General features: G+C 40.6%; 2 protein-coding genes across 2 annotated transcripts in view; one reads left to right on the top strand and one right to left on the bottom strand.

Annotated features, from left to right (window-relative positions):
* LOC307008252 (transmembrane protease serine 9-like) overlaps positions 1-17,887 on the top strand; it is a 24,616-nt gene extending 6,729 nt beyond the window's left edge. Inside the window, exons 6-18 of the mRNA XM_079630946.1 lie at positions 410-737; positions 1,769-1,931; positions 3,293-3,561; positions 3,657-3,802; positions 4,495-4,786; positions 10,783-10,945; positions 11,043-11,311; positions 11,407-11,552; positions 12,243-12,534; positions 14,892-15,063; positions 15,160-15,416; positions 15,795-15,895; positions 16,808-17,887. Of these exons, the coding sequence (XP_079487072.1) occupies positions 410-737; positions 1,769-1,931; positions 3,293-3,561; positions 3,657-3,802; positions 4,495-4,786; positions 10,783-10,945; positions 11,043-11,311; positions 11,407-11,552; positions 12,243-12,534; positions 14,892-15,063; positions 15,160-15,416; positions 15,795-15,895; positions 16,808-17,125 (2,916 nt within the window). The 3' untranslated portion in view covers positions 17,126-17,887. The remainder of the gene's footprint in view (positions 1-409; positions 738-1,768; positions 1,932-3,292; positions 3,562-3,656; positions 3,803-4,494; positions 4,787-10,782; positions 10,946-11,042; positions 11,312-11,406; positions 11,553-12,242; positions 12,535-14,891; positions 15,064-15,159; positions 15,417-15,794; positions 15,896-16,807) is intronic.
* LOC307008650 (tripartite motif-containing protein 16-like) overlaps positions 16,536-21,945 on the bottom strand; it is a 19,357-nt gene continuing 13,947 nt past the window's right edge. Inside the window, exons 5-6 of the mRNA XM_079631640.1 lie at positions 20,651-20,698; positions 16,536-20,405 (exon numbers count right to left, since the gene is read on the bottom strand). Coding sequence (XP_079487766.1) covers positions 19,858-20,405; positions 20,651-20,698 — 596 coding nt within the window. The 3' untranslated portion in view covers positions 16,536-19,857. The remainder of the gene's footprint in view (positions 20,406-20,650; positions 20,699-21,945) is intronic.

Below are 21,945 nucleotides of genomic sequence, written 5' to 3'. Positions count from 1 at the left end.
ATATTATCCGGAAAATATTACATGAAGTATTTCTATTTATGTTTTGTAAAATCTTCCCCCCGATTTCCCCCTCATATTTCCCCCTAGAATGTTATCTTTTGTTTGAAAACCCCTGGTAGATACATGCATGTGTGTGTGGTCAAGGTCATGTCGTAGTTTTCATGTGACAAGTCTTCCAACCATAATAATTTTCAATGACGAGTGTTGATCGTCCATAAGAAGAGAAGCACTAAAATCTTCAGTATATTTCCTAACATAAGACTAACTTGATGCTTTAAACATGCATAACACAAGGATGTCATCTTCCCATTATTCTTTCATATTATATAATACAGCTGTGAACTGCAACTGGAATAGATGTGTAGAACAGGATACTTGGCACGTCACTAACCCGTTCTTCATCCTACAGGGTGACTCTGGTGGTCCTATGGTCAGCAAACAGGGTTCGGTCTGGATCCAGTCTGGAGTTGTGAGCTTTGGCATAGGTTGTGCTAAACCCAACTTACCTGGTGTGTATGCCAGAGTTTCTAAGTACCAGAACTGGATCAATGAGCATATCACCACCAACCTGCCAGGCTTCATTACGTTCACCTCCAATGGTACTGACGGTGACCTGAGCACCAGCTGTACTGATGTGCCTGCCATTATGACAACTACTGCCCCTACAACTACAACTGCCCCTAAAACTACAACTGTCCCTACAACTACAACTGTCCCCACAACTACAACTGTCCCAAGTGAGGTTCCTTCAAGTTATACGATCCTGAAAAAAGCATGCATACATTGTTCACTTGGCAACTTGTCCAAGGACTTTTGCTGATTAAAAGTGTATTTGATTTTAAAGGTTTATTTTACTTAAATTCAGGTAAACACATATTTATATTGCTAATGAAGGAAATTCATGTTAAAATGCATTCAAAATTATTAACACTTTCCTCAAATATCATCATTTCATTAGAGTTCCTAAATGCAACAATGAACAAACAAATGACTTATGAATCAGTTATTTTTAATGAGCCAGTCAAAAGTATTAATGAAAAAGCATTATGCGTGTGACTTCAGAGTTAGTATAATAATATACACTATATAGTATAATGTATAATATACACTCAAGGTGTGCTGAAATACTACTGAAAAATCATGATCCTAACCTTTACCTCCTTACTGAAATATAATTTGGCCAGACAGCGATTCATCTTTTCTGTATCATTTAAATACTGGTGTCTGGGGACTGGACAGTAGTGAAGTATTTTTACTTTACTCAAGTACATTGTTCAAGTGTCTGTACTTTATTAGAGTGTTTTTCTTTGGAAAACTTTTACTTCACTACATTCCAAATCATAATGTCGTACTTTTTACTGCACTACATTTCATAAATAAAAGTCTATTGTCTATTATTTTTTTACATTTGATACATTAGAAGATGTGTACTTTCTTGTACTCAAGTAAAACGTTCAATTACTGTACTTTACTTGAGAAAAAATAAGGAAGTACTAAATTTCCAATTTAATTAAGTATTAAATTCAATTCAATATGAAACATAGTGCAGTAAAAATACAACATTATGCTTTGGAATGTTGTGAGGTAAAAGTTTTCCAAAGAAAAACACTCTGATAAAGGACAGACACTTTAAAAAATTTACTTAAGCAGAGTAAAAATACTTCACTACAGTCCGCCTCTGCTGTGCACTATTTTGAGTAGCCAAATTCCATGAAAAATGACCAATTGTTTGTCTAAAATGTGTTTTCTTTACCTTGTCCATTGTCAGTGTGTGGCAATGCACGTTTCAACACAAGGATAGTGGGGGGACAGAATGCACTGGCTGGGGCTTGGCCATGGCAGGTCAGCCTTCATAGGAGTGGGAGACATTTTTGTGGTGGATCACTCATCAACAATCAATGGGTTCTGACAGCAGCTCACTGCTTTAACAGGTAATTATAATAAACCATCCATCCATCCATCCATCTTCTTCCGCTTATCCGGGGCCGGGTCGCGGGGGCAGCAGTCTAAGCAGAGATGCTCAGACTTCCCTCTCCCTAGCCACTTCCTCTAGCTCTTCCGGGGGGACTCCGAGGCGTTCCCAGGCCAGCCGGGAGACATAGTCTCTCCAGCGTGTCCTAGGTCTTCCCCGGGGTCTCCTCCCGGTGGGACGCGCCCGGAACACCTTCCCGGGAAGGCGTCCAGGAGGCATCCGGAACAGATGCCCGAGCCACCTCAGCTGACCCCTCTCGATGTGGAGGAGCAGCGGCTCTACTCTGAGCTCCTCCCGAGTGACCGAGCTCCTCACCCTATCTCTAAGGGATCGCCCAGCCACCCTGCGGAGAAAGCTCATTTCGGCCGCCTGTATCCGGGATCTTGTTCTTTCGGTCATGACCCAAAGCTCATGACCATAGGTGAGAGTAGGAACGTAGATTGACCGGTAAATCGAGAGCTTCGCCTTGCGGCTCAGCTCTTTCTTCACCACGACAGACCGGTACATCGACCGCATTACTGCAGAAGCTGCACCGATCCGTCTGTCAATCTCCCGTTCCATCCTTCCCTCACTCGTGAACAAAACCCCAAGATACTTAAACTCCTCCACTTGAGGCAGGAACTCTCCACCAACCTGAAGTAGGCAAGCCACCTTTTTCCGACTGAGGACCATGGCCTCGGATTTGGAGGTGCTGATTCTCATCCCAGCCGCTTCACACTCGGCTGCAAACCGTCCTAGTGCATGCTGAAGTTCCTGGTCTGAAGGGGCCAACACGACAACATCATCTGCAAAGAGCAGAGATGAAATCGTGTTGTTCCCAAACCCGACACCCTCCGGCCCCTGGCTGCGCCTAGAAATTCTGTCCATAAAAATTATGAACAGAACCGGCGACAAAGGGCAGCTCTGCCGGAGTCCAACATGCACCGGGAAGAAGTCTGACTTACTGCCGGCAATGCGAACCAAGCTCCTGCTTCGGTCGTACAGGGACCGGACAGCCCTTAGCAAAGGACCCCGGACCCCATACTCCCGGAGCACCCTCCACAGGCCGCCACGAGGGACACAGTCGAATGCCTTCTCCAAATCCACAAAGCACATGTGGATTGGTTGGGCAAACTCCCATGAACCCTCCAGCACCCTGTAGAGGGTATAGAGCTGGTCTAGTGTTCCACGGCCTGGACGAAAACCGCATTGTTCCTCCTGAATCCGAGGTTCTACTATCGGCCGTATATAATAAACCAACCCTTGCAATTATATATATATTTTTTTATCGTTCAATTGATATGGAGAATGCCTAACACTTCCTTTTCTACCATATTCCAGTGTTTCAACCTCTGGCCTAATTGTGTACCTGGGCCGACAGACACAGGAAGGAACAAATGCATATGAGGTGTCCATAGGTGTCTCTAGTATCATAAAACACCCAAACTTCATTAGCAGCACTAACGATAACGACATCACTCTTCTGCAACTGGCTTCGCCGGTGAATTTTACTGACTTTATCAGTCCGGTCTGTCTGGCTTCCTCAAACAGTGTGTTCTTCAACCGAACCTCCAGCTGGGTCACAGGATGGGGAACGATTCATTCAGGCAGTACGTATTTAATTTAACTAACCTCGATCAGAGTCACAGGATACTGTACTATTGCAATAGTTGACGTATATTTTATCATTTTATGTGTTTCTCAGCTCCCCTGCCTTCACCGCAAACTCTACAGGAAGTGGATGTGCCTATTGTTGGAAACAGGCAGTGTAAGTGTCTTTATAGTGCCTCAACAATCACAGACAACATGATATGTGCTGGACTATTGGAAGGGGGCAAAGACTCCTGTCAGGTAACAACTCCCATACTTCTGTTTGTGTTACTTCATATAGTTTTAATGGGCAGCTAATATTCTGCAAAGTTTATATAGTTATAGTTAAGAATAAATAGAATGAGGGGTTTCTACTAAAACTTATACTTTAGACAAATAAACTGATCATGTAAGGTTGAACTTTGACTAATGTAAGGGAATTAAATCTATTACCACGTACAATGTGAGAAAAGGTGTTGGTTTGTTGTTGGCAAACATAAATAATTGGCTTTTATATTGTTAGTTTACTAAAGCTAATGCAAAATTTGAAAAAAATATTATCTGGAAAATATATTAAGTATTTCTACTTACGTTTAGTAAAATCTCATAATTTCCCCTAGAATATTATTTACTTTTTTTGTTTGAAAACCCCTGGTATAGACATAAATGTGTGTGTGGTCGAGGTCATGTTGTAGTTTTCATGTGACAAGTCTTCCAACCATAACTGTATAATTGTCAATGACGAGTGTTGATCATCCATAAAAAGAGAAGCTGTAAAATCTTCAGTATATTGCCTAACATAAGACTAACTTGATGCTTTAAACATGCAAAAAACAAGGATGTCATCTTCCCATTATTTCTTCATATTATATATTACAGCTGTGAACTGCAACTGGAATAGATGTGTAGAACAGGATACTTGGCATGTCACTAACCCGTTCTTCATCCTACAGGGTGACTCTGGTGGTCCTATGGTCAGCAAACAAGGTTCGGTCTGGATCCAGTCTGGAGTTGTGAGCTTTGGCATAGGTTGTGCTAAACCCAACTTACCTGGTGTGTATGCCAGAGTTTCTAAGTACCAGAACTGGATCAAGGAGCATATCACCACCAACCAGCCAGGCTTCATTACGTTCACCTCCAATGGTACTGACGGTGACCTGAGCACCAGCTGTACTGATGTGCCTGCCATTATGACAACTACTGCCCCTAAAACTACAACTGCCCCTACAACAACAACTGTCCCAAGTGAGGTTCCTTCAAGTTATAAGATCCTGAAAAAATAATGCATACTATGTTCACTTGGCAACTTGTCCAAGGACTTTTGCTGATTAAAAGTGTACTTGATTTTAAAGTGTTTTTACTTAATTTCAGGTAAACACATATTTATATTGCTAGTGAAATAAATTCATGTAGTCATTTTCAAGCAAGGTGAAAGAGGCACAGGGCTCCAGACCCAATACGACAAAAAAATAGCTACAATAATTTAAAATGCATTCAAAATTAGCAACACTTTTCTCAGATATCATCATTTCATTAGAGTTCCTAAATGCAACATTGAACAAACAAATGACTTATGAATCAGTTATTTTTAATGAGCCAGTCAAAAGTATTAATGAAAAAGCATTATGCTTGTGACTTCAGACTTAGTAAAATAATATACACTATATACTATAATGTATAATATTGTAACGGGGCGAACAAGACGAGAGACGTGCGGATCCACATGCAAGGCTTTATTCCAAAATGTGGTAATCATAAAGGCAAGGTCAATAAACAGCAAACAGGTATGGCAGAGGCATGACACAGAGTAATCCTTAGGGCAAGCATAGGTAGACGATCGGTGAACAATATCCAACAGGGGCAAGGCAAAGAGAGATAATCCAGGTAAACAGCAATAATCCAAACGAGGTGCAAACCGAATCCAAAGGGCTAGGCTGAGGGAGAATCCAGGAAACACGGGCAAGGCAATACTGAGATCACTGTTTGGGCTCTGTAGAGAAGCTAACACTAGGGGAGTGCTAAACGCAATACAATACTCGGCCCCAGGGAGAGAAATCCAAGGTTTAAAAAGAGTGTGTGAGAGTTCTCAGGTGTGAGCGTGATTAGTGGAATCAGCTGTGTGTTGTCAATGCAATGAATGATGGGGATTAAAGTGAAGTGCAAGAGTCCATTCTTTGAGTGGGTGACCTCTGGTGGTGACCAACCGGAAGTACATGGACCAGATTCGTGACATAGCCCCTCCCCAAGGAGCGGCTTCCAGACGCTCCTATAGAATCCAGGAGGGCGAAGGAGTGGAGGCGGAACGGTGACAAAACATCTCCACAGCAGAGCAGAAGACCACCAGACCGGAGCAGAAGACCACCACGGCAGAGCAGATGAAGCAAAAGACCACCATGGCAGAGCAGGTGGATTGGAATACCACCACGGTGGAGCAGAAGACCACCAGAGCCGGACAGCAGACCAGCACGGCGGAGCAGACTGAGAAAAGAAAAGACTGAGGACCACGGCAAGAACTGGGACCTAGGGAACACAGAGACACACGAGACAGACAGAGTATTTATGGCCTCAAGGGCCAAGGCAGGGAACATAAGTTCGTCAGTAATTTCCCTGATGACAATTGACCGTTCGCAAAAGCCACGCCCCTTAGTTATTGTTACTACGCCCGTCAAACAATTGAGAACCAGACACATGGCTGGGTTGAGCTCCATACATTAAGTGATTGGTTTTGGAGTAATGCAGCAGACATATCCTCCAGAGCACGACAGAAAGTATAGACAGAATAGCGCACGGGAGCACATGCACAAAACAGTTTTGTAAAATTATATATCAATCATTTTTATTTGATCATATAGCCTATCATTTTACAAAACTGTTTTGCGCATGTGCTCCCGCCGCCGCGCGCGCTATTTTAGTCACAACACTGCAATCAGAGGACGCGCTGAAACCATCAACTCTCTGTGCTGTTCTCTTCATTCATAACTCGTAGCCGACTGAGAAGGATATATTTGTGTAAATAGTTGTGCAACTGCGCAAACTTTGTTTTGAAGTTTAATGTTTGAGTTCCAGAGGAATTTGTGTCTGTGTACCTGTTCAACCACATCAAAGTTTCGTAATTAGTAAGTCCGTGCTTTTTCTCTTTTTTCTCTCTTGTTTTCTGACTGATGAGGGGCCGCAGTGCCGTAGTGAAACGGTGTTTGTACATGTAGCCTATTTTTTATTATTGTTGCAAGCAATCATAAAATACAGCAAGTTTTAAGCCCGTGCAGACCTCACTGCCATAGGCGCATCGTTTCACTATCTTGCTGAAATCGGAATGTTTGACGGAGGTCCTTCTCCTTAGTTACAGTTGCTGAGCTAGGATTGAACGAGAACCGGTCGAGGGCGGGGTTTTGCGAACGGTCAATTGAGCTTGACGGTAACTGGACTGACAGATAACTCAAAATCTGGTGCATTGTCAGAGACTAAAGTGGACCATTTAGTGCCAGAAACTGGTAAAACAGACAATTCAAAAACAGACTCATTGAGGGAAACTGGACTGACAAACATTTCAAAATCAGGCTCTTTGGTCGTAATGGGACAGACATAGAATGCAATCATGGTTTCTGAGTTCATGACAAAAAGTGTTAAGAGTTCAATGGCAGGTCTTTGGGCTGTGACAGGGCTACTAAAGCCTAAATAGAGCTCGGGTAAGGTTTCTGGGGTCGTGACTCGACTAGTGGGGCAGAAAACAGATTCACAGATTGAAATGGGACAAACATATGGTTCAACAAACACAATGCTTAAATCAGACTCAACAACAGCACTAGGACAGACAGACGACTCAAGTTTAGATTCCTTGAGGGAATCAGGCAGGACAGATAGTTCAAAATCAGCCACCTTGGCTAGTTCAGAACACAATGATAGTTCAGCATTGATTGGAACTGGACAGGAAGACAGCTTAAGACCAGACTCATTGACAGTGACTAGATAGGGAGTTCAGGCTCGGCAGAAGTGACGTGAAGGAGCTCGGGCTCGGCAGAAGTGACGTGAAGGAGCTCAGGCTCGCCAGACGTGACGTGAAGGAGCTCAGGCTAGGCAGTTGTGATGTGAAGGAGCTCAGGCTCGGAAGACGTGACATGAAGGAGCTCAGGCTCGGCAGACGTGACGTGAAGGAGCTCAGGCTCGGCAGACGTGACGTGAAGAGACCCTGGCTCGGCAAGCATGACGCGAAGAGACCCTGGCTTGGCAGGCATGACGCGAAGAGACCCTGGCTCAGCAGGCATGACGCGAAGAGACTCAGGCTCCGTAACGGGGCAAGACAAGGATTTACAGGCGGCCTCCATAGCCATGATAGGGCAGGACGCGGATTCATAAACGGTTATCACCAACACCTCCGAAGGTTCTGCAGCAGACGCCGCCACCTCTGGAGGTTATACAGTGTTAGCATCAAGAATCTACAGCACGTAGATCAAGGTTCTACAGCACGTGCCGCCACCTCTGGAGAAACTGCAGTAGGTGCCATCGCCTGGGGTATTTCTGAGGTGGTGTACGCAGTCCAAACGCAACAAAGCGATCCCCATCATGGGAAGCGCTTTTGACAGGGTAATTAGTACAGGAACAGGAGGATTAAAGTGAGTAGGGTTGGGGATACCAGCTGCGCGGGCAGACACCAGCGGTGCATCCCTCACACTGGAAACAAGACTGGGAAATCGAAGCACTGACCTTGAATATCTGGGTGTGGCAGAGAGGACGTGAGAAGACATTAGCGGTGACATGACAAGACTCTGGAAAATCCGCTGAGATGTGAAGAGACTTGTGAAGATCAGTTGAGACATGACTTGACTCGTGAAGATCAACTGTGACTTGGCTTGACTCAGAATTGGTAGCTATGATGGAACGGGATGTTGTTTCCGCCATTTTGTGAACGTGCTCTGGTGCGGCCGCCATTACTTGAGTGAGTGTGGAGTCACATTCCTCCGCGACAACCACAGTGAACGATGAACCAACAGTCAACAAAGCATAGTCCATAAACTGACTGAGTGATGAACGGGGACCCTCACAGATTAAACGTGATTTGAGCGGCTGATTAATGCCCTCACAAAAGAAATCTATGAGCACACAGTCCGGCATATCAGAAAAATAGGCGAGGTCTAAATACTCTTGTATATAATCCTCGAGCGATCGCGAGCCCTGCTCGAGTTTTAATAACATTCGTGCAGTGTCCATACCTGGCTATTATCCACAGGGAAAGCCGCTGGATCCTTGTGTGGCCGAGTATTCTGTAACGGGGCGAACAAGACGAGAGACGTGCGGATCCATATGCAAGGCTTTATTCCAAAATGTGGTAATCATACAGGCAAGATCAATAAAAAGCAAACAGGTATGGCAGAGGCATGACACGGAGTAATCCTTAGGGCAAGCGTAGGTAGACGATCGGCGAACAATATCCAACAGGGGCAAGGCAAAGAGAGATAATCCAGGTAAACAGCAATAATCCAAACGAGGTGCAAACCGAATCCAAAGGGCTAGGCTGAGAGAGAATCCAGGAAACAAGGGCAAGAATTAGAACACAGGAAAACACAAAGGACAAGGCAAGACTGCAATCACTGGTTGGGCTCTGTAGAGAAGCTAACACTAGGAGAGTGCTAAACGCAATACAAAGCCGCGTTTCCACCGAAATTACCCGGAACAATTTGTCCCAGGAACTTTTTTCCCAGGAACTTTTTTTTGCCCCAGACTGGTTACTTTCTGCGTTTACACCGCGGTCTAAAGTACCGGGAAGATTATAAACTGCGCGCGACTGCTCCTCCCAGTCTGCGGCGGACAGTAATCAGTTTTGAGCGCCACATTTATAACAAGTATGGAGGAGATTCAAACTGTGCTGCAGTTGTTTGTGATGTATTGCGGACATTGAATGTGAGATGGCTGGGACGAACGCGCAGAAAATGTCCTGTTACACAAATACGCGTAATAAAGCCTGTACCTCGTCGTCGGTCCAGTTGTTTTCTTATAATTAAATTCCATATTTGCAGACAGACAACTCTTAATGCATGAAGCCACGAACCGCAATAGATTTTTTTAAATGCCGGTTAAAATAGAATGCTGCGTGGAGTCCTCCAGTCAAAATGCGGCGTGAACACAACCAATCAGCACGTTCAGCGCACAAGTCTCGCCCCCGAAAGTTCCTGAACTTTGAAAAAGTACTACCTCGCCAGCAGGGACTTTCTGAGGGGGAAATATTTACCCGGAACTTCATTTAGACCCTGGTTCCTGCGGTGTAAACACACCGAGTACCAGCCCAAAGTTCCTAGTTCCTGGGGAAAGTTCCCGCGGTGGAAACGCGGCTCAATACTCTGACCCAGGGAGAGAAAGTCCAAGGCTTAAAAAGAGTGTGAGATAGTTCTCAGGTGTGAGCGTGATTAGTGGAATCAGCTGTGTGTTGTCAATGCAATGAATGATGGGGATTGAAGTGAAGTGCAAGAGTCCATGCTTTGAGTGGGTGACCTCTGGTGGTGACCAACCGGAAGTGCATGGACCAGATTCATGACATAGCCCCTCCCCAAGGAGCGGCTTCCAGATTCGTGACAAATATACACTCAAGGTGTGCTGAAATACTACTGAAAAATCATGATCCTAACCTTTACCTCCTTACTGAAATATCATTTGGCCAGACAGCGATTCATCTTTTCTGTATAATTTAAATACTGGTGTCTGGGGACTGGACTGTAGTGAAGTATTTTTTACTTTACTCAAGTACATTGTTCAAGTGTCTGTACTGGTTTTTCTTTGGAAAAATTTTACTTCACTACATTCCAAATCATAATGTCGTACTTTTTACTGCACTACATTTCATAAATAAAAGTCCATGGTCTATTCTTTTTTTTTCCTTTGATACTTACAGTACATTAGAAGTTGTGTACTTTCTTTTACTCAAGTAAAACGTTCAATTACTGCACTTTTAATTGAGAAAAAATAAGAAAGTACTAGATTTCCAATTTAATTAAGTATTAAATTCAATTCAATTCAATATGAAACATAGTGCAGTAAAAATACGACATTATGCTTTGGAATGTTGTGAGGTAAAAGTTTTCCAAAGAAAAACACTCTGATAAAGGACAGACACTTTAAAAATTTACTTAAGCAGAGTAAAAATACTCCACTACTGTCCTCCTCTGCTGTGCACAATTTTGAGTAGCCAAATTCCATGAAAAATGACCAATTGTTTGTCTAAAATGTGTTTTCTTTACCTTGTCCATTGTCAGTGTGTGGCAATGCACGTTTCAACACAAGGATAGTGGGGGGACAGAATGCACTGGCTGGGGCTTGGCCATGGCAGGTCAGCCTTCATAGGAGCGGGAGACATTTTTGTGGTGGATCACTCATCAACAATCAATGGGTTCTGACAGCAGCTCACTGCTTTAACAGGTAATTATAATAAACCAACCCTTGCAATTAGTTTTTTTTTTTTATCGTTCAATTGATGTGGAGATTGCTTAACACTTCATTTTCTACCATATTCCAGTGTTTCAACCTCTGGCCTAATTGTGTACCTGGGCCGACAGACACAGGAAGGAACAAATGCATATGAGGTGTCCATAGGTGTCTCTAGTATCATAAAACACCCAAACTTCATTAGCAGCACTAACGATAACGACATCACTCTTCTGCAACTGGCTTCGCCGGTGAATTTTACTGACTTTATCAGTCCGGTCTGTCTGGCTTCCTCAAACAGTGTGTTCTTCAAACGGACATCCAGCTGGGTCACAGGATGGGGAACGATTCATTCAGGCAGTACGTATTTCATTTAACTAACCTCGATCAGAGTCACAGGATACTGTACTATTGCAATAGTTGACGTATATTTTATCATTTTATGTGTTTCTCAGCTCCCCTGCCTTCACCGCAAACTCTACAGGAAGTGGATGTGCCTATTGTTGGAAACAGGCAGTGTAAGTGTCTTTATAGTGCCTCAACAATCACAGACAACATGATATGTGCTGGACTATTGGAAGGGGGCAAAGACTCCTGTCAGGTAACAACTCCCATACTTCGGTTTGTGTTACTTCATATAGTTTTAATGGGCTGCTAATATTCTGCAAAGTTTATATAGTTATAGTTAAGAATAAATAGAATGAGGGGTTTCTACTAAAACTTATACTTTAGACAAATAAACTGATGATGTAAGGTTGAACTTTGACTAATGTAAGGGAATTAAATCTATTACCACGTACAATGTGAGAAAAGGTGTTGGTTTGTTGTTGGAAAACATAAATAATTGGCTTTTATATTGTTAGTTTACTAAATCTAATGCAAAATTAGAAAAATATTATCTGGAAAATATATGAAGTATTTCTACTTACGTTTTGTAAAATCTCATATTTTCCCCTAGAATATTATTTACTTTTTTTGTTTGAAAACCCCTGGTATAGACATACATGTGTGTGTGGTCAAGGTCATGTTGTAGTTTTCATGTGACAAGTCTTCCAACCATAACTGTATAATTTTCAATGACGAGTGTTGATCGTCCATAAAAAGAGAAGCTGTAAAATCTTCAGTATATTTCCTAACATAAGACTAACTTGATTCTTTAAACATGCAAACAACAAGGATGTCATCTTCCCATTATTTCTTCATATTATATAATACAGCTGTGAACTGCAACTGGAATAGATGTGTAGAACAGGATACTTGGCATGTCACTAACCCGTTCTTCATCCTACAGGGTGACTCTGGTGGTCCTATGGTCAGCAAACAGGGTTCGGTCTGGATCCAGTCTGGAGTTGTGAGCTTTGGCATAGGTTGTGCTAAACCCAACTTACCTGGTGTGTATGCCAGAGTTTCTAAGTACCAGAACTGGATCAATGAGCATATCACCACCAACCAGCCAGGCTTCATTACGTTCACCTCCAATGGTACTGACGGTGACCTGAGCACCAGCTGTACTGATGTGCCTGCCATTATGACAACTACTGCCCCTAAAACTACAACTGCCCCTAAAACTACAATTGTCCCAAGTGAGGTTCCTTCAAGTTATACGATCCTGAAAAAAGCATGCATACATTGTTCACTTGGCAACTTGTCCAAGGACTTTTGCTGATTAAAAGTGTATTTGATTTTAAAGGTTTATTTTACTTAAATTCAGGTAAACACATATTTATATTGCTAATGAAGGAAATTCATGTTAAAATGCATTCAAAATTATTAACACTTTCCTCAAATATCATCATTTCATTAGAGTTCCTAAATGCAACAATGAACAAACAAATGACTTATGAATCAGTTATTTTTAATGAGCCAGTCAAAAGTATTAATGAAAAAGCATTATGCGTGTGACTTCAGAGTTAGTATAATAATATACACTATATAGTATAATGTATAATATACACTCAAGGGGCCTCATTCATGAAACATTCGTAAATATACGAGTAAATATGTGAGTGATCTGCGCGTAAAGAGACCTTCCCGAAAATTCTTCTCCTGATTCACAAATACTTCGTAAACGTCAGATGTGATAGTGAAACGTGTGTGTGTGTGTTATGAATTCCAATCTGTCGTAAATGGAACGCGCGTTCACGCTCATTCTCAATTACCATAAATCCCGCCCATTAAATCCGACTGACAACTATATATGGGCATCATATTATGACACCAAACGAAGGATTTCAACATGTCTTCTTAAAAGCGAATGAAAAATAAAAATTTCTCATTATCAGATAATATTTTATTATCAGAAGTTCATTCAAAACGCCACATAACAGGGCCGGATTAACCATTGGGCAATTGCCCAGGGGCCCAGGACATCTAAGGGGCCCTGGGCACCGTCAAATATTATGTCAAATATTATGATTAAAATGTCTCCTTGATCTGCTTTTGAATAAATATCGTAGGATCGTGCATTCTATCAGTTTGCAGTTCTGGCGCCTCCGTCTCAACATACTGTACAGCGCGACGTATATTCACATGAAATGCAGAGGAACGGGACACTGTAGTTTATAAAAATTTATTATTTGCATGTGCTTTAAAGCCTTGCCGGTTAAACATGTCATTCGCTGCTGATGTGCTGTTCTAACGGGCGCTTTTCTGAGCGCAATAACGTTAACTTACACCCGCCGACGCGCACATGCACTAAAAGCCTGTCTAACAGCGCCTTTTATTTCAAGCGTACATAGTGGCGTATCAGGTCCTAAAAAAAGCAAGCTTGGCAGATATCACAGATGCAGTTACTGGAGTTTCATCTGTTAATCGAACAGTCCCAGAAGTGAAGAGAAAATGGTTCGACATGAAGCTCGACTGCAAAAAAACGAATTAGTTCACTTCGAAAAAATATAGCCCAGCCCTATTGAGCAATTAATTATGTGATTAAAGTGTTCCGTTTGCAGATGCTATTACTGGCTCTTATAATAAAAGTAAAAAGAAAAAACATATGTAATTAATATAATAGCTATTTTTTCAAAATGCTGTGTAAATATGTCCCCGATTAAGGGGAATTAAAATGCAGCCTTATTAATGAGCAAAACGTTCGGAAGTTAAACGCACTATTTACACGTGGTTGGGAGCAGGTGTAGATTTCTTTCGTACCAACTAACATTTGGAAAATACGAACATTTTAATGAATCCGAAAATTTACGCCAGAACCACTTTACACACGATTTACACAAGAATTCGTTCTGCTCGTGTTTCATGAATGAGGCCCAAGGTGTGCTGAAATACTACTGAAAAATCATGATCCTAACCTTTACCTCCTTACTGAAATATAATTTGGCCAGACAGCGATTCATCTTTTCTGTATCATTTAAATACTGGTGTCTGGGGACTGGACAGTAGTGAAGTATTTTTACTTTACTCAAGTACATTTTTCAAGTGTCTGTACTTTATAAAAAGTACGAAATTATGCTTTGGAATGTTGTGAAGTGAAAGTTTTCCAAAGAAAAACACTCTGATAAAATACACATACTGTACTTGAAAAATGTACTTAAGCAGAGTACAAATACTTCACTACTGTCCGCCTCTGCTGGGGACTGTAGTGAATGCTGGGAATTTTTAAATGCTTAGCTTAAGGGTGCACTATAAATTAATAGTTGAAAGGGTGTGGCTTGAACCTGGAGGCGGTGTTTGTGATGTCAAACAACTGATAGCTTCTTTTTTTTTGTCTGGAGACCTTGTTCTTAAGTTATCTGTCAGCTGATCATTAATGAGTTTTGGTAAAAGTCAAAACAGAACTTGAAAGACTATTCAAACAATGGCCTGAAAGCCTGTTCTTCCAGTGTTCTACATAGATATTTTCTAATAGCCCATTACTATTTAGTCTAAGCATAATCAAAGATCTAAGAAACATTTGACTGATAAAACCCGGGGTTCTCTGTTCCTGTAGCTGTAGTGTGTGGAAGTGCCAATCTGAACACCCGTGTAGGAGCAAGCAGCTCCCTCGTGTCTCCAGGCACATGGCCATGGATGGCCAGTCTGCAGTTTAACGGCAGTCACGTTTGTGGAGGAACGCTAATTGCTGAACGGTTTGTCATGAGCTCTGCCAGCTGTTTTACCAGGTAATGGCACTTAAATATGAAAAAAGGAACAAATATGAAAACATTTGATTAGAGAAATCAAAATTATTTGATATAATGGAATTCTTTTTGGTCCAGCTCCAGCAATGCTTCCGATTGGTCCGTGATCCTGGGCCGTCTAAATCAGAACGGCTTCAACCCCAACGAGGTCTCTATAAAAGTGGCGAATCTCACCCTCAGCAATGCCGCAGGCGACAGCGTTGCAGTCTTGCGACTGGCCGTTGCACCAAACCTTACGAATTTCATTCAGCCTATATGTGTGGACATGGGAGAGAATACCTTCAGCGCTAATACTCAATGCTGGGTGGCAGGATGGAGCTCAGGAGCAGGAGGAGGTGTGTTTTGTGTGCATGTGTGGTTCGAGTAAATCCTATGTTATGGGGATAAAATGTCCCCACAAAGACATTTTTGGTCCCCATGAGGAGAACAGCTTATAAATCATACTTAGTGATGTTTTTTGAAAATGTAAAAATACAAGTATAAAATCATTATGTATATGAAAAGTCCCGGAACCCGACGTGTGGATATGTTTGGTCCCCATGAGGAAAACAGTTTATAAATCGTAATAAGTAATGTTTTCTGTAATGGGTATGTTTAGAGTTAGGGTGTGTGTGTGAATGCTTTGAAACACTAACTGCTAAAAATTTGATTATTAGAATGTTTATCCTTTTTCCATGTATTTCGCATTTTAAGTTGTTTTCCTTCTTTTATAGTGAATCAAACCCTTCAGGAATTCAAGACCTCTATTGTGGATTGTGGAAACTCACAACAACAAAGCAACAGTATTTGCACAAGTTCTTTGAACTTACAGCAGGCAAGTTAATTCTGTTTAAAACAGGAAGGATATTTACAGTTTACAGTAAGGTTTAGTTTATTATTGTTTAATGCATTAGGTAACTTGAACTAAAAATATTATTAGATCAAGTTAGATTAATGTTAAATTCTATTTATATTAATACATTTCCAGTTGTATTAACATTAGTTTATGAATTATGAACAAACATTAATTTACAATGAGCATTGTATATTCGAAATTAACATTAACAAATGCTAAAACAAAAAATTGTTGTTCATTGTTAGTTGCATGATGCCTATTTCATTAACTTGTTTCCATAAAACTAACCAGGGCTGCATTTATTTAATCTAAAATAAAGTATAACAGTTACATTAATTAGTACGATAAAATAGTAATGTGAAATTATTACAATTTAAAATAGCTGTTTTCTATTTAAATACATTTTAAAATGTAATTTATTCCTGTGATCAAAGCTGAATTTTCAGCATCATTACTCAAGTCTTCAGTGTCACATGATCCTTCAGAAATCATTATAATATGATGATTTGATGCTCAAGAAACATTACTTTTATGATGAAAACAGTTGTGCTGCTAAATATGTTTTTCAGCATTACTTGATGAATAGAAAGTTCAAAAGAACAACATGTTTTTTTAAATAGAATCTTTTTTATTATTATTATAAATGTCTTGACAGTCATTGATCGATTTAAAGCATCTTTACTGGATAGAAGTTGATTTGTGTATTACTGACAAAACTTTTGAACTGTAGTTTATGTTCCAATTGTATGCAACCTAAACATTTTCATATACCATTTTGTTCTCCTGAAAATGAGTATTATCTGTCTGCAATGATATGAAGTGACACAATTTTTTTACATTTTGTAACATTCATGAAAGATTTCCCTCTCTCTCACACACACACACACACAGGGTGACCAAGGGGGTCCGCTGATGTGTAAGCAAGGTCTGTCATGGATCCATGCTGCTGTTTTGACAAGATCCCGCTCTGCTCTCCGTCAAGATGTCCAGGTCTTAACTAAAACCTCCAGCTTTGCATCATTTCTGAGAACTGTGGTGGGCCCTTTCCCTCCAAAAGCCACAAGCTCCACAAGTACAACTACAACCAGCACCAACTCAAACCAAGCTACCACTAATGGGTCACGAGTATCTTCTACTGTCTCTTTTACCCTTTCTGTCCTGTTCATCTCACTTACAGCTTTCCAAATCTTTCTTCAAGGCATCAGTTGAGTCTTTTGAGTAGAAATGGACACTTTTCATTGAATAATAATAATAATTAATTCATTACATTTATATAACGCTTTTCTCGGGACTCAAAGCACTTTACATGGCGACGGCAGCCATATTGCGCCAGAACTCCCACCACACACCAGCTTACTGGTGGAGAGGAGACCGTGATGAAGCCAGTCAGTATATGAGGATGATTAGGAGGCCATGATGGACAGAGGCCAAGGGGCAAATTCGGCCAGGATCCCGGGGTTACACCCCTACTCTTTTTCGAAAGATCTTGGTTTAACGTCTCATCAGAAGGACATCAAAAGCTTTTGTGGAGCACATCATTAATTTTTACTTCTGACAAATGTGAACTCTTAAGATCTCTATTATCTCACACCATGAAGCTGTAGCCTGTTGTTCTTACACTACTATTACATTGTATGGTTTTCTCTGGCTGTACCTTAAAACAAGTGCATAGCTAATAGTTTGTGTAAGCAGACATATAGTTTACATATAGTTGCATTGAAGCAGATACAACATGTAGTTGTTATTCAGCATGGCACTTTATGAAAATGTCCCAATTTGATTGGTTCAGTTCTAATACTCACTACAATGTTGCTTAATCAACAAGTACCTCAAGCTGTATCACATTTGGGACATTACTGTAAATAAAATAAATTAAAGAGTACTTTGGAAAATTCATCTATTTTATTAAAATGTGAAAGTGTATTTTTTAGGTTGTGCAAATTATTAAATTAAAATAACAAATTAAGCTGGAGAAAAACTGTGTTGTGCATTTATTTGAAGCATCCTGGGCAAGAAGCATGTGGCTTATATTCTGCAGAGTCATTGCTGCTGTAAATGTGAGCGTGCATGTGCAGTTTAACAGATACTGACAAAAGATCAACAAAAAATATACTTCTGAAGCATCTCACACAACCTGTATGTTCACCTTTCTGGACAAACATTAAAGGTATTGTATTCCTGTTTTAAGTGTTATAGTGTCATATGCCAGCAACAGGAAGCTCAACACACTGTAAACACTAACGCTCAAACTAATTAATTGGTTTGAGTAGAACAAACTTAAATTAAACTAATTAGTTAAGTCAAATGAACTTTTATAAGCATTTAGCACTTTATTTTTATTTCAAGTTCACAGAACTGATATATTTTAAGTAAACTGAACTGTTTCATTGTTTTGAGTTTTATGATTTGTTTTTTTACATTTAGACAAACTTAGTTCTGCTTACTTAAACTTTGAATTTCATAATTATAAAAATTGAGGCAATTGATTGCCTTAAATGTTTTGAGTTCTGCCAACTTATTCACAATAGCACAATGACCCAAGTGTGCCATCAACTCATATGGTGAGAGGAGATATGAAAACACTGATTAATGGTGGCGCTGCACTGAAAAAAGTGCACATGGCTTGTCATTAGTTTAAAGAACTTTTTATACTTGATCTGACTTAATAAATTCACTTTTCTGGCTTGCCTTTGGTCTAATGTCTGCTGGCGACACAGACTCGTGTCGGCGTGCTATCGTTGTGCTACACTAGAGTGGAGCTGCTTTGACTGAGGCCTGCAAGGACTACGCTATCCACGGACACACCTGAGGATGTCAGAAGGAAGCGTGTTCATCCGACGTAACCCCGAAGAAGAGGAAAGAGAGGAGGAATCCGTCTCCGAAACCGGGGAAACAAACCACCACTGTCGTCCATGATTTTGAGCAACGTGACAAAATAGAGGAGCTGCGCATAAACTCAAGGATTTGCCATGAGTATCGCGACTCGTGCTTGATGGCTAATATAGCCTGGTTCTACCAGACTCTCGTACATTTCATTTGTACAGAGAGTCTGGCCTCTCTCCATTGACAAGCGTTAACTTCCTTGAAGGAGGGTACTCTGTTGAAGTTTAAAACTATTGGATCTGCCCAGAGTCAGTGTCGATCTGCCATAACCAATCGCTAACATTCGGTCGTGACGTATGACGACTCAAACTAGCGCACGACACATACAGGACACTTAGGAAACAGTTGAACTGGCACTGTAAAAAATAAAACATAGATTTGATTTATATTTAATTAATTAAAATGAGGCAACATATTACAAGCAATATTAACTCATGTACAGCAGCCAAACAAAACTTAAAGTTAATAATCTAAGGGTGAAGAGCCCAAATAAAACACACACTGATCTCCATAATGGTGACTTTAATTATGGTTTTCTCCTTCAGTGATTCTGCTTGTTAACATCAGGTGTCTTCAATGTTGGCAATAACATATATTTTGTAAATTTTACTCATTTTAAATGGTTAACATTTAAGGAATTAATTTGATTAATTATTACTCAATTCTAATTTGTTAAATTTAATTAATAATATTGCTTGTAATCTGTTGCCTCATTTTTATTAATTAGATATAAATAAAATCTATGTTTTCATTTTTACAGTGCAACATGATATCAGGAAGCAACGTAATACGCACATGACGACAGAGAGTTTTACTGAGATATTTTATCCCGTGCAAATTGGCCATTATTATTACAGACGTCCTGTGGTAAAATTACATTACACCACCTCTCCATGTTAAACTAGTCACGTCCGAATAGGGCTTTATTCTGTTTTATTTCAGTGAAGTTCATACGTATTAATGTAATGAAGAGGAAATAAGAGTCCCTGTATCTCATTGTTACTGATTTATCGTGCAAATCAAAGTATTATGGGTAAAATCTCTCTACAATCTGTTCATCAACACAGTTTCAGTGATGATCCAGAACCAACCCAAAACCCAGGATAGAGCGGCTGAGTGAATGTGGTCTGGACTGTGTGGATGAGACTCATTGTGTCAGTGACACTGTAGAAGGACAGAGTTCCTGCACTGTGATCCACACACACTCCTATTCTTCTGTGATCCACACACACTCCTATTCTTCTGCTGGTGGACTTTACAGGGAGAGAAGTCTCTATGTTATTGTGCCAGAATGAGTAACTGGAAGAGCAGTTCAAACTCCAGGACTGATCATTAGATCCAAACCAACACTCATCACCCCGTCCCTTCCTGCTGATATTCTTATATGACACTGATATACACACACCAATATCTCCAGTCCACTCAATCTCCCAGTAACAGCGTCCACACACACTCTCTCTACACAACACCTGACACCAATAATCAAATCTGTCTGGATGATCGGGATACGGCTGCTCTGTGTCAGTGCCAGTAATAACTCTGTTCCCCTCAGACATACTAAGGCGTTTATTCACTGTGTTCAGATCCAGAGTGAGCGGATGGGAATCTGATGGAGAGAAAACACATCAGAAACAGGAATTATGAATCTGTCTGATCTTTTAATGTGTCTGAACTCTTCATGAATCATGTTCAGTGTATCATCAGTGTCTCAGTGCAGCGGACCAAATATCCTGTGCAAATCATCATTTACATGATCAATCATAAACTCTTCTATCAGGATTTATTTCTCCTTCTACAGGAAGAACATGAACACATTCAGTGAGTTTTTCTGCTTGTTTTCTAGTGACTCACATTGTAGGAAGTCGTTCCTGGTCTTGGGATTCATGTTGGTGAAAGTGACTGGAAATAAACAGACATGAACAGTGGGAAGAGAAATGACAAGATAAAATACATTAATTTCTAAGACATTTCTAATATGATGCTCTATGATATTAGAATGTACAGGGCCATCATTTATAACGTCTCCGGTTACTGTCGTAACCTCGGTTCCCTGAGAGGCGGGAACAAGACATTACGTCAACTGAGACGTATATGGGAACTCCTCACTTCTCAATTTTTGCTGAAATCTTATAAGCTAAGCTAGCCAATTGACGCGAAGCATGCAAATACTGACAGGTTCGCGGACAGTATAAAATGCATGGGCGCGACAATTGCGTCAGAATAACTACTGAACGCTAGCACAGCTGATCAAACAGCGACACGGCGGGTAACGTAATGTCTCGTTCCCGCCTCTCAGGGAACCGAGGTTACGATAGTAACCGGAGACGTTCCCTTTCAAGGCGGTAACTTCAACATTACGTCAACTGAGACGTAAATGGGAACTGTATAAAATCACGCAGTGAGAGCAGAGAAGATAAGCTACACTCACACATAAGCGACAGACAGTTCCTAGCCAATAGCCGCGCCGCTAGGAATACTCGCATCTGATAGGCAGAACTACACTGTTAGCCCTTACTGTAGAAAAAGCCCAAATTCTTACAATATCATACCATTTTCCATTAAAACAGTAATATACAGGAATAGACCTACAGGAATATACTGTGAATTAACAGCACTCAAAGTCAGTAAGTTATAAAACAGCTTTATACTGGCAACACTGTTGCCAGTAGTTTACTGTAAAATGTAGTTTTTTGGGTCACCATTGTGCTGAAGAGTAGAGCCTGTGCTTCAGTCCCGCAGAAGATCTTGAAACATTGATGATACGCTGCATGTTGCTTTAATTAATAGGCGTTGACTGTGTAGTTGCTGGTCCAGTGGAAATCTTTTTATGTACTTAAGTTTTTTAGTTGTTTCTAATGAAAGTTCTTAATAACTCTTTTCTCACATTATTAATGCATTACACATTTTAATTAATACATTTAAATGACAGTTGGTCAATTTAAGGCAGTCGGTTTCTGCAAGTGAAATTAGTTTTAACTCGAGTTTTAATTTAGTGCATTTTACAGTAACAAACTGTATATTACAGTAAAATGCTGTAGATTACAGTAAAGAACTGTACAATTAACAGTAAATTACTGGCAACAGTGTTGCCAGAATATTACTGTAAAAAAAACCCGGTAAGGTCTAACAGTGTAGGCCAATGAAGC

Source organism: Phoxinus phoxinus, assembly GCF_949152265.1.
Source record: "Phoxinus phoxinus genome assembly, chromosome: 1".
NCBI lineage: Eukaryota > Metazoa > Chordata > Actinopteri > Cypriniformes > Leuciscidae > Phoxinus > Phoxinus phoxinus.
Note: the sequence above shows the minus strand (reverse complement) of the source record. Positions and strands in the feature narration are given on the sequence as shown.